The sequence below is a fragment of the Lampetra planeri genome, chromosome 31 (assembly GCF_965212315.1).
Source record: "Lampetra planeri chromosome 31, kcLamPlan1.2.h2, whole genome shotgun sequence".
Taxonomy (NCBI): domain Eukaryota; kingdom Metazoa; phylum Chordata; class Hyperoartia; order Petromyzontiformes; family Petromyzontidae; genus Lampetra; species Lampetra planeri.
Genome location: NC_136137.1, coordinates 3,143,451 through 3,163,682, shown reverse-complemented (window position 1 = coordinate 3,163,682; position 20,232 = coordinate 3,143,451). Strand labels below are relative to the sequence as shown.

The 20,232-nt window shown below is 50.0% G+C and overlaps 1 protein-coding gene across 1 annotated transcript in view; it reads right to left on the bottom strand.

Moving 5' to 3' along the window:
• The window catches only part of LOC144729098 (partitioning defective 3 homolog B-like), a 98,691-nt gene that overhangs the window by 17,379 nt on the left and 61,080 nt on the right, over positions 1–20,232 (bottom strand). The window contains 10 exon segments of the mRNA XM_078609013.1: positions 658–705; positions 1,838–1,965; positions 2,238–2,388; positions 3,818–3,947; positions 4,730–4,900; positions 5,749–5,973; positions 13,850–13,978; positions 16,870–17,009; positions 18,330–18,523; positions 19,760–19,951. Coding sequence (XP_078465139.1) covers positions 658–705; positions 1,838–1,965; positions 2,238–2,388; positions 3,818–3,947; positions 4,730–4,900; positions 5,749–5,973; positions 13,850–13,978; positions 16,870–17,009; positions 18,330–18,523; positions 19,760–19,951 — 1,508 coding nt within the window.

Here is a 20,232-nt window from a genome sequence, read left to right as displayed (position 1 = left end):
TTTCTGCAGTAACGAAAGCTTCAAGTCATATGGAACCAATCCATTATGTTTTCTGGCCATGGTGGATTCTGCCCATTGTAGACGCTGCTCATGGTGGATATTGGTCGCATTTGCCACCCCAGGTGGTACCACAAAACCCACCATTGGCTCACGGCCTACGAGGGGGGGCAGGGGGCGGGGGGGGGCACGTGGCCTCTCGTCCCTCTTCCCAGCAGGCCACGAGCGCCGCTAGGGGGTCCCCCCTCTCGTTTAGCCATCGTTTCATTTCAAGGCCTCGTTTGATTGCAGGAGCGAGCGAGGGCAGAGGCCACGCGAACCGGGGGAATTAAAGAACCCCCTCTGGGCTCGGAGACACAGAAGTCGAGACGGCACTGGTGGTGACAAAGTGCTCCCCCCCCCACCCCACCACCAAGCCCTTAACCCCCCCCCCCCCCCACACGCGCTTTGAAGCAACAGACAGCGGCCAAATAAAATGACAACTCCGGGCGGGCCAAATTAACGGTCGCCGATACCGGCTGGTTTAAAGGCCGCTTGACCTTCACGAGGGTCGCCTGGTGAGGCCGAGCCAGCGCGCGGCCGGCTTGGGAATCATCGCCGCGCGGCGGGGCTCTTGAAGCGCGAGCGTGGAGCGAGGTTTGCGCGCTCGCACCGCTTTACCTGCCCTCTGCTGCGACGAGCGGCCGCCGCGGTCGTTTTCGTCGGCGACTGCGAAAAGAAACGGGGTGCGGTTTTTGACAACGTGCTCAACTCCGTGTTCTATTATACACGAAACATGTGTATATATGTACACACGTGTGTGTGAGTGTGTGTACATATGTATGTTTCGTGCTTGCATTCATCCTCGGAGAGAGCGGAGCAATGTTTAGTTCGCGAATTGACTTTGAACACGAGCGACCACTGCGCTTTTAGCAGAAACGGAGATTGATTTGTTCTTGTTGTTTCTGTGTGATAGCGATCGATCCGACGAAGGCCGGCATGGCAAACGAGAGAGTGGTGTGGCCAGCACCTGTGCTGCTGTGAACTGCACCATCGCATGAGATGCTCACTTTCAGGCCAATTCAAGCGAGCGAATCCCCCATCTGGTATGGATGCCAATCTCCCCTGACGGTATGCATCATGGCGATACGGGGCTACACACATATAAAGATACATTTCCCCCCCATATAGCCTTGAACCATCTGTTGGGGCAAGTGCTGTGAGGGAGCACCCATTGAGGCTGCATTGGGACGCAAGGGGGGTGGGGTGACCAGCACCATGCCTGGCCGTATAGGTCGCCCCAGTGCTGATGGTGACACACTGATGGTTACATTCTTCAGGCTGAGTCGACCTCGGGGAGGCCCAGCCCCAATTCAAATATTCATCACTGTCATTGGTCGTAAGTGAGAATCGAACTCGGTTCGCCGGGTTCGTAACGCAGTGCGCCAACTGCTGAACTACCTCTCTCTCTATAATGACACACACTTACAAAGACAAAGGTCCCCCAGGTAACCCACACGGACTGTCGGGGCAAGTGGCGTTCGCGAGCAGCAGCACCTATGAGGGGCAGCACCACGCCCAGCCACCTTTGTCTCCTTAGTGGTGACGTTTTTACACACCGCACCACGTACTCATTTGAGGTTAAGTCGACCTAGGAGAGGCCCAGGACCGGTTCAGATAATCGTCACTGATGTTGGCCGTGAGCGGGAATCGAACTCGGGTTGCCGAGTGCCTAGCGCAGCGCGCTAACCACTACACTACCGCTCCCCACGTGCACACGCACACACCTACACACCTACACACCTACACACGCACACACGTACACACGTACACACGCACACACACACACACGTGCACTCACTGATGTCCATGCTGCGCGACTTCCTGTGCCTGATGCCGTCAGCGGGGCCGTCGTCCCCGAGGCCTCTCCCGTGCCCCTGGACGCTCGACCACCCAGGCTCATCCTCAGAATCGTGGCACCAGCCCACGCTGCGGGCACATCGTCACCATCGTCATCCTTAACGAGTGATTCGCCAACCCTGCCTCCAATATTCTGGATTGCGAACAGGCACCACTGCACTTGGGTAACTCTCATGATGGTGGTGGTGATGATGATGATGGCCATGATGGTCACGATAACCATGACAATGATGATGACATTGATGATGATGATACTAAGATAATTATGACAATTAAGAGATGATGGCACTCATTATGGTGACGACTACAGGGAAGGGGGGATAATGGTGGATCACGCCTACCTCGTGACAGCAGGAGGCCACTGCGTGCCCCGTGGCCCCGATCCACCGTCCGTCCAGGAGCTGTGGTTGAGGAGCGGCGTTCGCCGTGGCGGGAGAGGAGGTGGCGGGCTGTCCGCTAATTCTCGGTCCCTGGGTAACGTCCCCCACCCTCCTGTCCCGCCCCCCGCCCCCAACAAAAAAAAAACCACACGGAGCAACGCTTTAATTGATGTCGTTCGTGCTCGAGCAATCTTTTCGATTCGTCACGAGACGCAAGTTGTGCTGCACATCGTTTGTTTTACTCTCGTCGTTCACTCCGCGAAGCAGGGCTTCTCCATCCTGGTCTCTCGAGTTCTCACCTGGTTAAATGGAATAACCTTGCAACTTGATTCTATATTAAACATGGACGGTAGGTACAGTCAATTAAACCAATTCTTTCGATCGATCAATCTCAACGTCAGGTTCTCGTCTTGCCTGCTCAACGACGTTCAACCGGTTTTCTCGGCATCTTTACAGCTCTTGTTACGGTGGTCATGAACGACATCATGAACATTGCCACCGGCATGCCATCTTCACAGTCATCATCGTGACTGTGGTCATAAGTGACGTGTATCTATGTTGAACTTATTTTGCACCATATGTAGCCAACCGTGCTAATCAGAGGTACATCATCGTTACCGTGAATGTCGTCAACATTGTGCATAGCACGCGTAACAAAAAGCACGGTAACGGTGCACGATCATCATCATCATCCGTACTGTGACCACAACGTCAACATCACTGCTCTTCGCTGTTCATACGGTCTCTTCCGGTTGCTGTCCCGTGTACGGATATTCCAGGCCCTGTGCAAATCATTCGCCGAGCAGGGCTCTCCACCGCGTCTTAGGATGGCCAACCGGTCTATTGTCCGACAAACTTTGTTTGTAAGGAATCCTAGCGAGCCCATTGTGCTCCATGATTAACACATCGCCCCCTCAGTTTAACACGTTGGCCTTGGCGACCAATATCATCCGCAATATAAGTTTGTTTTGGGGTTAGATTACGTAAATATAAATGTGTCGTTAAATCCGCCACCACCCGACAAAGCCAGTTAGTAAGGTTTGTCACGTGAATAAAACGTGCCAATTTGTGACTAGTTCAGCACACCAGTGCATTGCAGAGCAAACCCACAACATTTACAATTCGAGTATTACGTTTTGCCGTCAATTATCGCCCCCCCTGCAAGTAGACTATACTCATATGTGAATCACATCACCATCGAGGTAGCCTTGTGCTGTAAGAGCAGTGTGAATACCAGATGTACTTATGCATTATTATCATTATTGTTATGGGCTGCCCATTTCATTGTTTTCTCTACGATCACACTGCTTACGAGCTTGTTGCCTGGTTCATTGTCGAACGGATGGGTTTGTACACGTGTCTGCGTGCCGTTATTCTCATCTCAACCTGCAGTTAGTTATGTACAAGGCACCAGCGGTGGTGCAGCATTTAGCGAACTGCGCTCTGAACACAGCGGCCTTTGCGCAGGACGTACAGAAAACCAACGGCCGGTTTCAACACGCACGCGACTAACAGATAAAATCATACAAACGCCCTCTTACCGAGAATGCCATTCTTCAGCCCCGATTGGTGGGCTCCGATCGTGTGATAAAGGAGGGAGTTGTAGTCTGAGTGAGTCTGATCCACGTGTCCAGGTGAAACGGCCTTGGAGGAGCCCTGAGGAACGATCGGCTGAGGAGGGCAGACAGAGGGAAGAAGCAAGCACGAGCGAATATCCACATTTCCATTATCAGACCGTAGCCTGTCCCAACACCAATACCCCTTTTCCACTGGCATGTCTGAGCCAAGCCAGCATGGGACCCTCATGGTATGTGGAGGGGGGGGGGGGTTCCGCTGGCTATTTGCTTGCCGAGGCCGAATCAAACTGTGATATACAGGTCTCACAAGACATCTAAATCGGGCTTGGCATCATCAGTTAGTTCACTGACACAGTGGACTGCGTCAAACAAACACAAATGTCTCCCCTGTATAGCCTTAACAGACTGTTGGGGCAGGTGCTGTGAGCAAGCATCCATGAAGGCCGGCACGACACAAGAGGGGGCCGGGTGGCCACCACCACACCCACCCTGACGCCTTTGTTTCTCCAGTGGCGATGTTTATAATCCCGCAACAGGTACTGATTTCAGGCCGAATCAACTCGGGGGGAGGACCTGGGCCGGTGCGGATAATCGCCACGTCGCACGCGACGTCGAGGTGCATCTACACGGACGTGCGTCTCGGCTCTTTCGCTGCGTGCGACGTCAGCGGCACAGCTCTGCTTCCGGACAAAACTTTCACCTCCTGACCTGCGCCATGCCAGGCCAGCTTAGCATGCCCACCGACCCGCCCCCTCCCCCGCCCCCGGTGTGACTCGGTTGTGCAGTTGCATGGAAGAAGGGGAGAGAGGAGAAGGGGGGGGGGGGAGAAAAAGGAACAATGTCACGCCTCCCCTCAGGTTCTACCCGATGGCGCACCTGGCTGAAGCGGACGGCACGGCGAGCCACCACGATCTGGATCATTCCCCGCACGTTCCCGTCGGTGGACATGGAGCGCCGCAGGACCTCCATGGCCTCGGAGTTTGTGCGGCCCAGCAGCGACTGGCCGTTCACCGCCACCAGCTGATCGTTCACGCGCAGCCGCCCGTCCTGTGGGGGTCAGCGAGAACCGCCGCGTGACCTTCGTCGTCGTAATTGAGGTTTAAAAAAAATTGAAACATCCTCTTCTTGGTTCTTTCGGTAAAGTCACGTAGAAGGGATATAATAAAATAATAAAAATAAAACATAATAAAATAATTCTCACGACGTTTCGGCCACAACGCAAGCAACGCAAGCAGCCATTGTGGCCGAAACGTCGTGAGAATTATTTTATTATGTTTTATTTTTATTATTTTATTATTTCCCTTCTACGTGACTTTACCGAAAGAACCAAGAAGATGAATCCCTGCAGTCACGAAAGCTTTAAATCGAAATGAAACATCCTCCTCGACGTTGGATAATGATGACGGCGATGACGGCGACTACGAATCTCCCTGTACGAGGTAAAGGTGCAGTCCTGGAATCATCACCATCGTTGAAACCAAAATGACAATTCCATCACCACTGTCATCATTATCCCATCACAACCGCTATTTTTACCTGTCATTATCATCAAACATGCACAATCATTATCATCAAAGGCAAAATCACAATCAACATAATCATCATCATCACCCAATCAAAATTATTGTTTTGTCCTTCCCCACACCTCCTATTAGTTGGTTGGCTACGTATGGTGCGAAAGAAGTTCAACATACATACGTTTGCTGTCATCGTCATCATCATCACAAGAGAACCAACAGTCTAAATCAGCAGTCATGCTTACCACCGTCATCTTCATAATCGCCATCACGTTCATTAACACCATCACAGCGAACAAAAAAAAACATTTACACAATCGTCATCAACCACTCCCCCCTTACTGCCTCTTTGTCCGCAGCACCGCCCTAATTCGGCACCTTGGAGGCGGCTCCGCCGAAGATGATGGACTTGACGAAGATGCCGAGGTCGGTGTCGTCCTCCCGCGAGCCCTTCACGCTGATGCCGAGCCCCGCGGAGCCCGAGTCGTTGAGGGGGATCTCGTAGGTGAACATTCTCCTCGGCGTTTCGGGGGGGGGCGCGGTGGCCGACCCCTGGTCCGCCGCGGGGCCCTCCACCTCGTCGCCGTCGCCGCCCGCCTTCTGCTGAGCGATCGACACAGCGCGCCGCGTGTTGTTCGGTAGCAGTCGCGTGGCAGTGGCAGAGTCACAGTGACCCTGATGCCTGTACGTCTCTCTCTCACAATCATAACCGTGGCTTGGAGATGTTAACTATCTCGCCTGGTATACAGGAGGTCGTGGGTTCGATCCCGATCATGATGCTTGCATAATTAGAGTTTGCACGTTGCGTGGATTTTTCTCCGGGTCCTCCGGTTTTCCCCACGCACATTTAGAAACATGCGTTCGGAGTATTTGGCTGCAACACATTTACATATGATGATAAGCCACTTCCTTGAGCTATCTTTTGTGGCCATAGCGCTTCTTAAAAATCGCTATATAGCTTAGTGAGCCTTACCTGATATATAAAAAATGGTTAATAGTTTGTAATAGTTTAAATAGTAGTTCATATCGTCCAGCTATTTATTACAGTCGCTTGGTGGTTTGAACCAAGAGGCAAAACCAAGGACGGCGTGATGCACCGGCAAAATTGTCAAATATATATAGGGGTAAAAATAATACAAAAACATAGAAGAGTAGGCCAAAGATCCTCTAAAGTGGCTCTCCAGAGTTCCCTCTAGTGGGGCACATGGGTACACACCCCGAGTGGCAGCACTTCCCGTAAAATTGAGACGTAATGATGGGATACAAGTGAGATGTGAAGTGTGTTTATTATACATCTGGAACGGTGCTACAAGAGACCATCATATGTAGCCTATAATAATGTACATCAGGTGCTCCTCTGGCCTCTGGGCCCTGGTGCAGTTGCACTGTCTGCACACACTTGAAAACTACACCACTAACAAAGGGCCCCCCTTGACTCACATGGAGACCCATAAGTTCGCATGGAGACCAGTGAGATTGCATGAATTGCAGGGGCTCTGGTGCAAGATATTAAATGAGCCGCCCCCGCTGTCCTATTTCTGAACACGCATCGTAGCCCAAACGTCCCAAGCGTGGGCCGGATTGCCAAGGTGACTCAACCGCCAGGGCCGACCGTGTAGCGCCGCTCCCTGCTACGTGCCGGGAAGCACAGGCCTGAGTGCGCGGGGGCGGCTTCTCTCTCTCTCTCTCTGGGGTCTCTAGATTCTGGCCCCTGTCCTGTGCTGCCCCCATCCCCTCCTCCTCCCATCACCTCTTGGTCGTCCTCACGGCTTTTCACTTCTCCACCTCCAAGCTCTGGCAACAAGAGCAGTGGGATGGGGGAGTGATGGCCCAACGGCAAAGGCACGACGGCCCGTGACGTCATTTCACGCGGCCCATATTCACACGATCGTGATGTGTGCGATGTACTCGGACAAACTGACGTTTTCATCAACGCCCGGATGGTGATGGTGTAAGTGATGTGTGTACTTAGGGAACTATTTCTACTATTTATCCATGACTGCATCTTAGCTGCACTAATCAAGTACTACTGGCATCGACACTGTTTCTAATTATAATGCCACCGCACAACAGACGTCGCAGTCGTGCGGTAAAGCTGAGCCCTGCTCATTTTTCGCATGATTATTATTCTTGTTGTTGTTGTTGCGTAACGGTAAGGTGCGTGTTGACGCGTTCGCAAGCCGACAATATTTGGCCACCCCTCTGTGAACCCCCAATCTGGCGAGCTCGTCTGTGCGGTCACCCGGCGTTGCGCCGTCACTTGCACAGCTGCAGAACACGTGTCCTCAGCCACCAACTTGTTTCCCACGTTGTTAACATCGGCAAAATATGGGACAATTTAAAACGGTATTTATTATAAAGAGACGCTTGTGCTATTCCGTCAACCCACGCAAGACCCAGCAGGGCGAGGGGTCCACCAAACCCTATGACCGGCAGGACATGGGGGAGAAGCCTTGGTTTAGTGGATTGAGAAAGGGATTCATCTTCTTGGTTCTTTCGGTAAAGTCACGTCGAAGAGAAATAATAAAATAATAAAAATAAAACATAATAAAATAATTCTCACGACGTTTCGCCCACAACGCAAGCAGCCGTCCTCAGGTGAAGAACAGGTCTTTCGGAAAGACAGCGTCTCTGAATGAGCACCACCGGGCTTGGCAGCGTATATTTAAGCTGGGTTGGAGGGGGAAGGGCGCCTTGACAAAGGAATTTGCATATCAAGAGGAATTTAGCATATTTATGGAAAATGCAGATTTGGGATTAGTCGCTACTTGTGGAATGTGTAGGAGGTGGGGGGGGGGGTTTCAAAGTCATATTATGCCCGTGCATTATGCAGGATTAGCAGCATCAAAGGGATGTTCACGATAATCATTGTATCCGTGACAGATTTGATATTGGAGCAAAAATCTGTTTGTCGTCAGCCGCTATTCAGTGGCACGTGTAAAACAGCAGGCCTTCATCCAGCAGTGGAGAGATCAATGCAAATAGTGATGATCATGATGACAAAATGGCAAACCCTACAGTTAAAGAGCCCATCAAAACACCACGGTAAAGTGAGGTCAAAGTGCCTCCCCCGCATTGAAATGGCTTCGTTAAGATCTTATTTTATTTTTGCCAGGCATGTATCTACACATCATTAGGTTCTGTTCAGTGGCGCCTTCTTCCACAAACAAAAGCCATACGTATCAGCCAGGTCCACAAAAACTGTGCAGTACACCGTAATAAAGTTCACAATAAATACCGGTACCAGATCTCGGTACAAATCAACTCCTGCCGCCCAAAACACAGACGCCAATTCCCAGACTGTCGAGGTCAAACCCGGACATATGGCAACTCCAGTTCCACGTGTATAGTGGCAGATCCTAGAGATAAGCAGCCGACTCAGAAACAACTCACAGCGTCTCCCTACTCAGGATGAGCACGTGGCGGTAACTCATCTCTGTCACCAGGAGGTTGAAATTCCACGTCACTCTAGTAGGGCCCAGAAAATATTCCACACGTCGACTATTATAACAGACTGCCGACAAAAACCGTCTCTCCCCCAATCTGGACACGGATAATTATCCGGAACACACAAAACGAGCGTCGCGTGTTAATGGCATCGCTGCGCGGGGGCAAAAACTCTCAAAGCACGCGGAAGGGCTCAACGAAAACAACGAGCGCGGCGCTAGCGGACGTGCTCGGAGATCAGCCTTAAAACAGACAAAAAAAGGAGTGCATTTAATTAATTCATTTATAAAAGTAGGTGCGGCCGAGCCTATTAATAGGCACAAACAGATAGAGTTATCGGTCAACGGGGGGGCTGGGCTACGGGCAACAGTATTCCCGTGGCGCCAGCACCGGACAGTCGCCGATTTCCTTCCCACGCTGCGACCGCTGCAGAGGTGAGCCACTTGCATCCCAAGGCGGGGACAAGGACGACGATGATAACCTCTCCCCTTCCTCCTGCTCCTCCTCCTCCCCACTACCAGCCCCCGCGATGCATTTTTCTGAGATGACCAAAGGAGATTAAGCAGTTCATGAGTTACATCTCTGCGGGTTGTGTGTGTTGTGGGGAGCGGTAGTGAAGCGGTTAGCGCGCCGCGCTACGAACCTGGCGGCCCGGGTTCGATTCTTGCTCATGGCCAACACCGGTGACGATTATCTGAAACGTCCCTGGGCCTCCACTAAGTCGACTCAGCCTCAAATGAGTACCTGGTGCGGTGTGTAAACATCGCCACTAGGGAGACAAAGGCGGCCGGGCGTGGTGCTGGTCACCCCACCCCCTCGTGTGCCGTGCCGGCTTTCATAGGTGCTCGCTAACAGCACTTGCCCCAATAGTCTGCTCAGGCTATACGGGGGATCTTTGTCTTGTTGTGTAGATCGGTGGTGCAGTGGTCGGTGCGCAGCACAACAAACCCAGTGACCCGAGTTAAATTTCCGCTCGTGGCCAACACTAGTCACAATTATCTAAACTGGTCCTGGGCCTCCCCAAGGTCAACTCAGCCTAAAATTAGTACCTGGTATGTGTAAACATCGCCACTAAGGAGACAAAGGCGGCCGGACGTGGGGGATCTTTGTCTTTGTTGTGCTATATATATGTGATAAATGACAGGTCTTAATTTCAGCTGGAAAAAATCGTGAACGCTGCTCAGGGAATTATTTTGGCATGCCACATCCATGTCGCCTCGTTTTGTCCTCACAGTGACGCAGTGGCGTGCAGAAATAACTCCAGATCATCGTTATTACCGGGTACTCCCATTTGTATGCATGAATGTTCAACTTCTTTCGTACCGTACAAAGGCAAAGGTGCTCATTGGAGGTGCGGGAGATTATAGGAATATAGGGGACAATCATTTCGGGCCTTGGTGACATCATCGCACAGTCAGCCGCGTCACACTGGCCGTGCCTTGTTGGGGGTTTCCAGCCTTCAGGAGGTAGGATGTGGGGCGGTTGCCATTTTTCAAGAGGCCCGAGTTATTGATGACAAATAACAATTTTTTGTCACTTGATCGATTTCATTGTCCCATCTCTAACATTCACATTGGTGAAGCTCAGTTTGGAGGTGTAAATTCCTCATTCTCAAGGTAGGGGATCAGCCTCTCCGTTCGACTGCTGCCATTGACCTCCCCCACACCAGGTGCTGCAGCTTTGTCAAGTGCTGCTCTAGTTTTGCCATTACCTACACCCCAGTAAAATCGTACGTTGACCCGTGACCTTTATCGTACGTTGACCTGTGCCCTCCGATGCAACAAAACACGAGTGATGTACGGAGTCAAGAGCGGCAACGCAGCGCGAAGCTACTCTTGAGGTTGAGGGAGGGAACGAAAAATGTTTGTAAATAAGGACATGGGAACCAAAACAAAACAGACGAGGCATTCCGCGCCACTGTAAACACTGCGGCTAAATGGGCTCTAATGCTACGTTCAGGATTGAAAACACGTGGGTCATAATTTACAAATCCTTCACAGTGGATTTGTCTAACGGGCTCAACTGGAATTTCGCGACAGAGTTTTGAGAACCACTGCGGGAAGAGAAGGGGGGGGGGGGCAGTGGGAGGTGGGGGGGGGGGAGTTCGCTCTCTCACTCTTTTAAAATAAAATCGGAGCGGTCACAGTGATAAGGAGTTGTCAGGGCGTCTGTGCGCCTGGCGAATCCCAGAGTGACCGAGGGTGGCAGGAAGCGTTTAATTTTACCGGCACGTCCTCTCCGATGCCGCGAGATAGCGCAAAGTGCTAGCGGCCATCTTGTTTTGACTTGTATCGAGTGCTTTCATAGCAACACGGCTTAAATAGACCTTTTCTCGATTTGAGTAAATCCTTTTTTTAAAGCTAATAATAAAGTCATATACGGCCCCACAGCGATGCAGTATTCCCCTCGTGATTCACAAACTTGCTCTCCGCGACTTTGACTATCCTCGAATCGCATCTGGAACTCTACGCGACTGCATTGAGAGAGAGAAATAAAGTGATGAGAGAGAATGTGATGAGAGAGAAAGTGATGAGAAATAAAGTGATGAGAGAGAAAGTGGTGAGATGTATTATTTACATATTTATTTAAGGTAATTCGTAGGCAAAATTAGCTAGTCACGAGATCTGCATAAGGTATCCCTCGTCGATAATGAGGGAATGCTGTACACTACTGGAAGAAGATTGTTATGGTGGTTGTCTGACCGTACTTGATCCTGGTGGTTAGTGCGGAAAGTTGAAAAGAGTGGGAAGCCGAACATCGGTTCAGATGTCACTCACCACTGGCTTTAGCTGTGGCCGGGATTAAAACTCAGGGCAAGAGATCCATAGCAAAACGCGCTAACCACTGTGCCACCACTCCACCCCAATCGTCTATTTAAGGGAAATTAATTTTAAGCAAAATGCCCTTAACTTCTCAAACTTGAATCAATCATTATAATTGCATGGGTAGGATTAGCTTTTAATGCTATTTAACACCTTCTTTATTTTTTTTAAATCACTCAACTTTTTAAAACATCTCACAGTGACTCACAGTTTTAATCTGTACTGACTGAACCGAGAGTTATTGCCACGTGTGACTTTCCTATTTACTTTTTAATAAATCCAGCATTGAGAATTCCTCCATTTTGACTGAGGACACATTTTCCACATGGTTATAAACTTACGGCCTTGACAATAATACAAATTACGGTGAACTTTTCATGCCCAATGTGACACGTCCACAGCTCCTACGGGATAAAAAAAAAACTTCACTCTCCAGTCACCCTCCTCCGCACAGACCTTAATCCAACTATCCCCCCCCCCCAACCTCCCATTGCTTCACAGAATCTTAACACTGGACTATACTCGTGTGTAATGCGTGTCGACGGCGCGCCTAGCGAATTCCGAAGTGACTATGCACGCCCCTAATCCGGCATCGTGGCGGCGAGAGTTGGTGGATCGCAAGCACAGATGTTGCAAAACTTCCTTCCCGTACGCGTCGAGGTATCAGGAGGTGGTAAATAGCCAAGTGTGGACTAATATTATCTGTCCCTTCTGTATCGGACCGTGTGTTGCCCCCTGACACGCGTGGGTTGTTTCTCAGGATGCTCGCGGATTGTTGTTGTAACTTTCTGACCCCTCCCCTCCCCTCAGTGCCCCGACCGGACATTTGTGAATTTTTTTAGAAAGAGCTTCATAGCTCATCGGCTTCCTCCAGTGTAAATAAAGATTCTGATTGCTTTCGCCCACATGTATAAACGCTCGATCATTGGCTGAAATAAAAATCATATGTAGAGGATTGTAGAGCTTGGGAAATTATTGGTGGTGCCGGCTCACCGCCTTGATGCTGCCTTCCGACTTGTCTGTGGTTCCTCAGCGATAAAACTAAACATTATTATTAATGTTCAGCCCTTTGTCAATGCAACGCTTGCCCAAGACCTGCGCATGCTGTGCCGGTCATGGGTTATTTTTGTACCATGCATCATGACACTGCTTGTAATTACACTCGCCATAAATCTAAATTATAGGGCATTGCAAGACACCTTGTGCCACAAGACAAATGGAAGGAGGAGTGGGCGAGACAGCAAGTGAATTATATTGCTGAGAACGTGATAAATGAGTGAAGGGAGCTGCTACTTGGTAAGCAAAATAATTTAAACCCTCCCCTGCTCCGTACCCCCGCATACAATGCGTGTATATTTTTATATGAGCCTACTGGCCTTTTCAACTTAAGCAAGCGATGTCTGGACTGGTTTGAACATTCTTGGTATCATGAGCAGATTTTGTTTATTCTGAGTATAAGTGAATATATGGAGTGAAAGCATCAACAATTTGGTGAGTTGGTCAGTGAGTGTTTAACCAAATATATTCTTGAATAACCGAGTGAGCGAGCAAATGGGTTGCTGAGTGAGCGCATGCACGAGTTCGTGAGTGAGTGTTAGCAAGTGCACGAGTGAGTTAGCGGGTGTGTTCAGGAGTGAACAACTACTTTAGCGAGTGTGTTCAGTCAGTGCACAAGCGCATTAGTGAGTGAGTGAGCGAGTGAGTGAGCGAGTGAGCGAGCGAGCGAGTGAGCGAGTGCACGAGTGAGTTAGCGGGTGTGTTCAGGAGTGAACAACTACTTTAGCGAGTGTGTTCAGTCAGTACACAAGCGCATTAGTGAGTGAGTGAGCGAGTGAGTGAGCGAGTGAGTGAGCGAGTGTACGAGTGAGTTAGCGGGTGTGTTCAGGAGTGAACAACTACTTTAGCGAGTGTGTTCAGTCAATACACAAGCGCATTAGTGAGTGAGTGAGCGAGTGAGTGAGCGAGCGAGCGAGCGCACGAGTGAGTTAGCGGGTGTGTTCAGGAGTGAACAACTACTTTAGCGAGTGTGTTCAGTCAGTGCACAAGCAAATTAGTGAGTGTGCGAGTGAGTGAGTGAGCGAGTGCACGAGTGAGTTAGCGGGTGTGTTCAGGAGTGAACAACTACTTTAGCGAGTGTGTTCAGTCAGTGCACAAGCGAATTAGTGAGCGAGCGAGTGCGTTAGCGAGTCGGCGAGCAAGCCGCCACGTACGATGGGCCGCGGCAGGAAAGCGTCCTCTTGCCGTCGCAAGGACAGGGTCACGGCGCCACCGAGTCGCGTGGCCCTCAGCAAGGAAACCACCTCCTCCTGACTCTTTCCTGCAACCTCCTGCCCGTTAACCTACGCACCCAGGTGGGGCGGGGGAGCGCGGGGGGGGGGGGTCAGAGGGGGGGCGGCAGGGGGGGTAGGCGTGAGTCCAGCACAAGCGGGAAGCGGCGGGGGAAGGAAAAAAAGACAACAAAAATAGGAGGGAGCTCGTCTCTCGCGCCAGGCATCCTTTCACTGAACACAAACAATGGCACGGGTGACCTCAAGAGGTCAAGTGTCACAGAGACACAGTTTCTGCGTGTTTTGTGTTTTTGGGGACATGGCGAGAGAGAGAGGGAGAATAATCACGTGGTCACTCGCGCTGCGTCTCGCGGACGAGGTCTGCGTTTACGCCGCTCCCTTTCGAGGCCGGGCGCTTCTAACGAGCCGCGAGTTCTCGCTCCGGAGAGAAAAAAAAGTCTCCGGTTAAAAATACCAAACCTGACGACAAGCGTTCAACAATGCAAATCGAGCGCAGACGGCGGCAATGACAATAGGCACGCTACAGTAGGAAGCACGGATCACTTCAATTGTTTGTTCCACTGAACTTTATAATTTACTTACATTTTTTGTATATGTACTGTAAAGACTGGATCATAACGTACTTGGTAAAGCAAGAAGGGTTCCCGATTAGGAGTTAGGATCCTGGCAAGGTTCACCTTAGCCCCTTAGTCATAATAAACATCATTGTTTCGATTTAAAGCTTTCGTGACTGCAGGGATTCATTTTCTTGGTTCTTTCGGTAAAGTCACGTAGAAGGGAAATAATAAAATAATAACGTGTTGTGGCCGAAACGTCGTGAGAATTATTTTATTATGGTTTTATTTTTATTATTTTATTATTTCCCTTCTACGTGACTTTACCGAAAGAACCAAGAAGAAACATCATTGGTATTAGCAATCACCATCCTCTCCTCTCTGGGGTGAGTAAATAGCATATCATCCCGCCCCCCCCCCTCCACTGAGGCTGCACCGCTTGGTGGGAAGTCACAATTGGTTGCTCGATGGCAAGAATTGTCCCTGGCATAGGAACGTGGACTTTCCACCAGTCTTAGAACTCAGGCAGAGGGTCTCAGACAGATATAAGTGTGTGGGGGAAGAGCAGTGGGGAGCTGAGGAGCAATGATCAGCACACCGCGCTAAAACACCCTGCTACCTCAGTTCGATTCCTGGCAAACAGCTCGCATCACCTGGTGAGTAATATCCAGCCCAGTCTTGGGAACCACCCCCCCCCCCCCCACATGCACCAAGCTGCACTGACCAAAGTAGTAAAGTATAGTCAAGCAACCCCCATGACCGACACGGTGTGAGGAAGCCTTCATCCAGCGGTGACATTGTAAAGGGGCTGCAATATATTGTTACATTATTATTTTCATTTCCATGCACTTGTGCAACATTAATGTAATTTTGCTACTGTGTATAGTGAAATTATTAACTGAATTGAAAGATGAATGGCAAGATGTACAACCAATGTTTTTTTCTAATGAGCTTTAACAATTTAATTAATGAAACCATATTTTATCCGAGCATTGCGATAAGCATGCAAGCAAGCCGAGAGGATTATCAAAGCCCACTTGTCATTAGGCGCCTGGGTCATGTTTAGATTCTCAATTACCATAAACGAGCGTAATGTCTCCCTCTGGGCTTTAACGATTGAGATTCCGCTGTCGTTAAGCCTGGGAAATCTGCGCATACCGTGCGCGGTTTACCAAAAAAGTAACTTTTTTATTTTAAAATGTTTGGGTTCAATTGTGAACAACAGCCATATCAGACAGCACATCTAATCGGCATAACCACTGGTTCACTGCAACTCAAAGACTCGGTCCGACAAGGTGTGCGGTGAAGTTAGATGATGATGTCCATGTGCTCGGAATTTGAAGGGCTGCAGAACAGAATCGTGATTTCGCTGACCATGTGACAGCAGAGGGGAGCTTCTCTCCAGGGTGCATATCCTGGCAACTGGGGGGGGGGGGGGGGCAAGGGTTTAGCTTGGCAGGGTTGTGCATAATCGGGTGGCACGCCATCTTTCATATGGGGGTGTAAGTATGGCCTGAAAGGTCTGTGGGGCAGTGGTTTGTGTGCGTTTTGACATTGTCTCCAGTCCCATGTCCACAGGCCATACTCAATACCGTCACCCGCCATAATTGAATATCACATCATCACAATCAGCCTAGGATCACCCCGCTGCGATATCGCACAGTCCTGCAAAGTGACAATTTAACGTGCGCTGGCGCACAATCTCATTTCATAGCTCCCCATCTCCTCGGTGCATGTGGACAGTTAAATAAATGCACAGAACTCCTCTTATCTGCAGTGATAAAGATCACCGTACAGGCTGTAAGGGCGAGTGCTGCTAGAGAGCATCTGTTAAGGCCACGATTGCTTTTATTTTTTTAGTTTGTTCCCCGTTCCCCCGCACCTCCGATTATCATGGTTGGCTATGTATGGCGCGGAATAAGTTCAACATACATACAAATGAGGGGATGATGTGACCAACGCCATGCCTGGCCACCGAAATTGCTTCTCCAGTGTGTATGTTTTATAAGCACCGCATTAAGTTTTCTAATTCAAGGCTGAGTTGACCTAGGGAAGCCTCAAATATGGTTCATATATCACTCGCCAACGATCTTGGCTGTGGTCGAGAACCAAACGCCGATCATCGGGTTCAATAGGCAGTGCGCGTACCAGCCACTGCATCACCACTCCCCACACACACCAAGGTCTCCCATGTAGCCCGAAACAGACTTTTATGGCAAGCTCCGTTAGCGAGCGCCAAATTTAAGTCAGCACAACGCACGAGGTTATGACGCACACCCCCCGATTAGCACGGTTGGCTACGTACGGCGTGGTGCTGGCCACACATACGTGTGGCCAGCACCATGGCTGGCCACAAACTCTCGCCCACACACAGGTGGCCACACCGACCTCCAGCAGCTGATCGCCCGGCTTCATCCGCCCGTCCGCCACGGCGGCTCCTCGAGGGAGGACGCTCTTCACGTAGAGGGGGTTGTGCTCGCCGATCGGGCCTTCCTTTGTGGCGATGGTGAAGCCTAGCCCTTCAGGCCCTGGGAACACCACAGCATTTATTGCCACAAACGACACTCAGGAGCTTCGCGCGAACCGGACAATTTCAGCAACGCCATTGGAAATGGCAGAAAGATTAAAGGACCCTGCTGATGACATTTTGGGGATTTTTGGATGTGCAGTGATTTTTTTCTTGACACTTTAACTGTGCGTGTTGCTAAATATTTACTTGTATTTAACCATTCGCCTTTAAATGCTTTATAAAAAGAGTTCAGTTATACGAGATACAGTTATATCAAAGTTGCACCAGGAATATTGTTGTCATACAACCTAAATCAATTTGAATGGGTCGAGTGTTAGCACAGTCGTTAGCACACTGCGCCATGCACCCCGGCACTTGAGTGCGATTCGTGGCCACAACCAACATCAGTGGCGAGTGATATCTGAACCAGTCCTGGGCACTCCCCCCCCCCCAATCACCAAGTCACTCAGACCAGCATGGTGAAGTATAGTAAAATAAAACACCATGTCCAAAAGCGCATGATGAGGCCTTCATTCGGCAACGGATTGACAAGAGGCTGTAAGTTCAAGTGGAAATTATCAACATGAATATCCCAAATATTCTTTGAAAGTCACGTGATATCTCAAATTTAAGCGGAAAGCAGTGAACGTTCAACAGGATTCACTATTTATGAAAAAAAAACGCGTAACTAGGGACAAGGGCTTTAAACATTTTAAGCCGAAAGAACTAAGTTTGTTGAACAACAACTGCATTAGACAAAGTCAGTGTTATCACGACAAGCAGAGCCTAAATCGCTAGCAGCGCTAAGGCCTACACAATAGGCCGAAAGCCTAGTTCCCGATCGCTGCGTAACACTTACCCACGGTTGAAAAATCCCAGACTGTGTCACGGAAAACCAAACGTTGGGCATAATTGAGTAAAAAAGACATATATACAATGAGCAAAATAATAACAAAAATAATTCATGCATTTTCTAAAACCTCCCAACTGAAAGCCACTCTCTGTTAGAGTGTACAATTCAGCAGGTTATTTGGTAAGCCACAACACACTTTGGCAGAGAAGGCAGCTGTTTGACACATCGTTAAGTTACAACGACAACAAAAACCCGCAATGGCATAGCTGCTCGACAAGTCACGCACTCAATTACACAGAGACGGAATGAAACAACAATAATGACATTTTGGCCAAGAATTTTTACTTGATTAAAGGAATTTAGAAGTGGTGGGGGGGGGGGGGGTTCAAGTAAGGGGGGTGGGGGGAGGTTGCTCAAACCCCTCCCTTCCTCCCTCCAACCCCACCCAACGCTACAAGGCCTGCTTCAAGTGCAATGGGGACTGACCCTTCTTGAGCCGGATGGACGCTTTTTTGCTGAGCTTGCGCGAGAGGCAGCCGAGGGCGGTGGGCGTCGACAGCTTGCGCAGGCCGGACACGATGCCGCCGGGCGACGCGTGGCCCTTGGGGGACCCGGGGGGCTCGCCCCCTCCCCGCGTCTCGGTGGCCCCCGCTTTGACCCCACCTCCGCCGCCCGACACTCTGCAATTCCAAGCAAGGCAGGCCGGGTGGTAATAATCAAAAATTTGTTACTTTCATTTTATATCGCGCCGTTCTAAACCGAGGTGAACGATTTTTATTTCAGCAGGTAAGGCCCCACTGAGCTATGTAGCTCTTTTTCAGAAGCGGCCCGGCCATCACAAATTTTAGCTCAACGAAGTGGCTTATCGCGTGGAAATTTATAGCAGCCAAATACTCTAAAGGTGTGTTTCTAAATGTGGAGCGAAACACCGGAGGACCCGGAGAAAAATCCACGTGGCCACTGGGAGAGAGACATGCAAACTCCAAATATACGGGCGTCAAGAGTTGGAATCGAACCCACGACCTCCTGTTTTCCAGGCGAGCTAGTTAACATCTCACGACTCCCATCCTTTGCTTCCTCCTCATTCACTCCCCCTCTTATTCTGCTCCCTCTCTCTCCTTTCCTTCTCTTAACTCGTCACACTGCAGACCCCGGCCAGAGGACATCTGAACCCCCTCGCGTGCGCTTCTGCCTGTGGAAGCTTACAACTCCGTTTCCGTTCACTGTTGCGTTGATGTTGAAAATATAAATATATATAGTGTGCTGTCCGGTCTTTGCAGACCACGCGTCAGCTGTGCAAGCAGCATCAAAGGGCAGAGCAAGGGGGAGTGAAGACAGATCAGGGTAGTAGGAGGGCAGTACAGACTGGAAATCGGAGATGGCATCGACGCAGCAAGAGCAGAAGCAAACGAGCGCCCCAACAAGTCGTGAGGACCCAAGGCTCTTGAAGAAGAAACTGCATGAAAGGTCTTTACTTTGATGCCGATTCACGTTCATGCAGCATTGTGATTCCTCTCCTGCAATGAAGTTGTCTCTGCTCCGATTTCCTTCATTGCTGTATTATATTTAATTTGTATTTTCCACCTTTCTATAAGGTGGAAACCCCGTATGGTTTGGGGCAGCGAGCCCGTTGTCCATCTTTCTATCCCTCTGCTTTTCATAACCGATTCGGCTTTCGTTGACTGTGTGTGTAAGTGCGCCACAACGCGATGAATCGGGCCCACACATTGCCTCGATAAAAATAAAATGTCATTTGACTTTACTGCTTGTCATTTTGGGAACCCCGAGGTGACTTGTGAATAAATCGATCCTGGTTCCATTGAGTTCTAACATGGTTAAGCAAATGAACTTAAACTCCAAGCAGACGGCCTTTTGCTGCAATAGAACAAAAAGTCGTGAAGGTGTGTATATCTTACCCAAAGTCAAAGCGAGAATCCATGGGAGAGAAGCGAGATGTTGGGCTCATGGATCCAAGGCCGCCGTTCGGGGTGTCCGTCTCTGGGTCAATCAACTCCAGGGCTCTTTGGTAGCTCTCCAATTGCTGTGCAGGCACCACGTGAATGACCATCACCCCGACCCGCATCGCCTGCATGAAAATCTGCTGTGACCTGTATTGTCAGAGAAAGAATGATCGTCAAGGAGCAACCAGACCATCACCCTGATCAGCGTTATCATCATCAGCAGCCCCATTATTGTGGTGCTCCTCATCATCATCGTAGCCATCAACATCACTGTCACATCGAAGAGCTGAACGCAAATTACGTCCACAAAACGCAGAGCTGCAAATGAAACTTGATTGACGTCTTTATGGGGCAAAGCAGTAGCATCGTGGTTTGCACATTACTGCACATTACGCTCTGAATCCGGTGGCCCGAGTTCTAATGCCGGC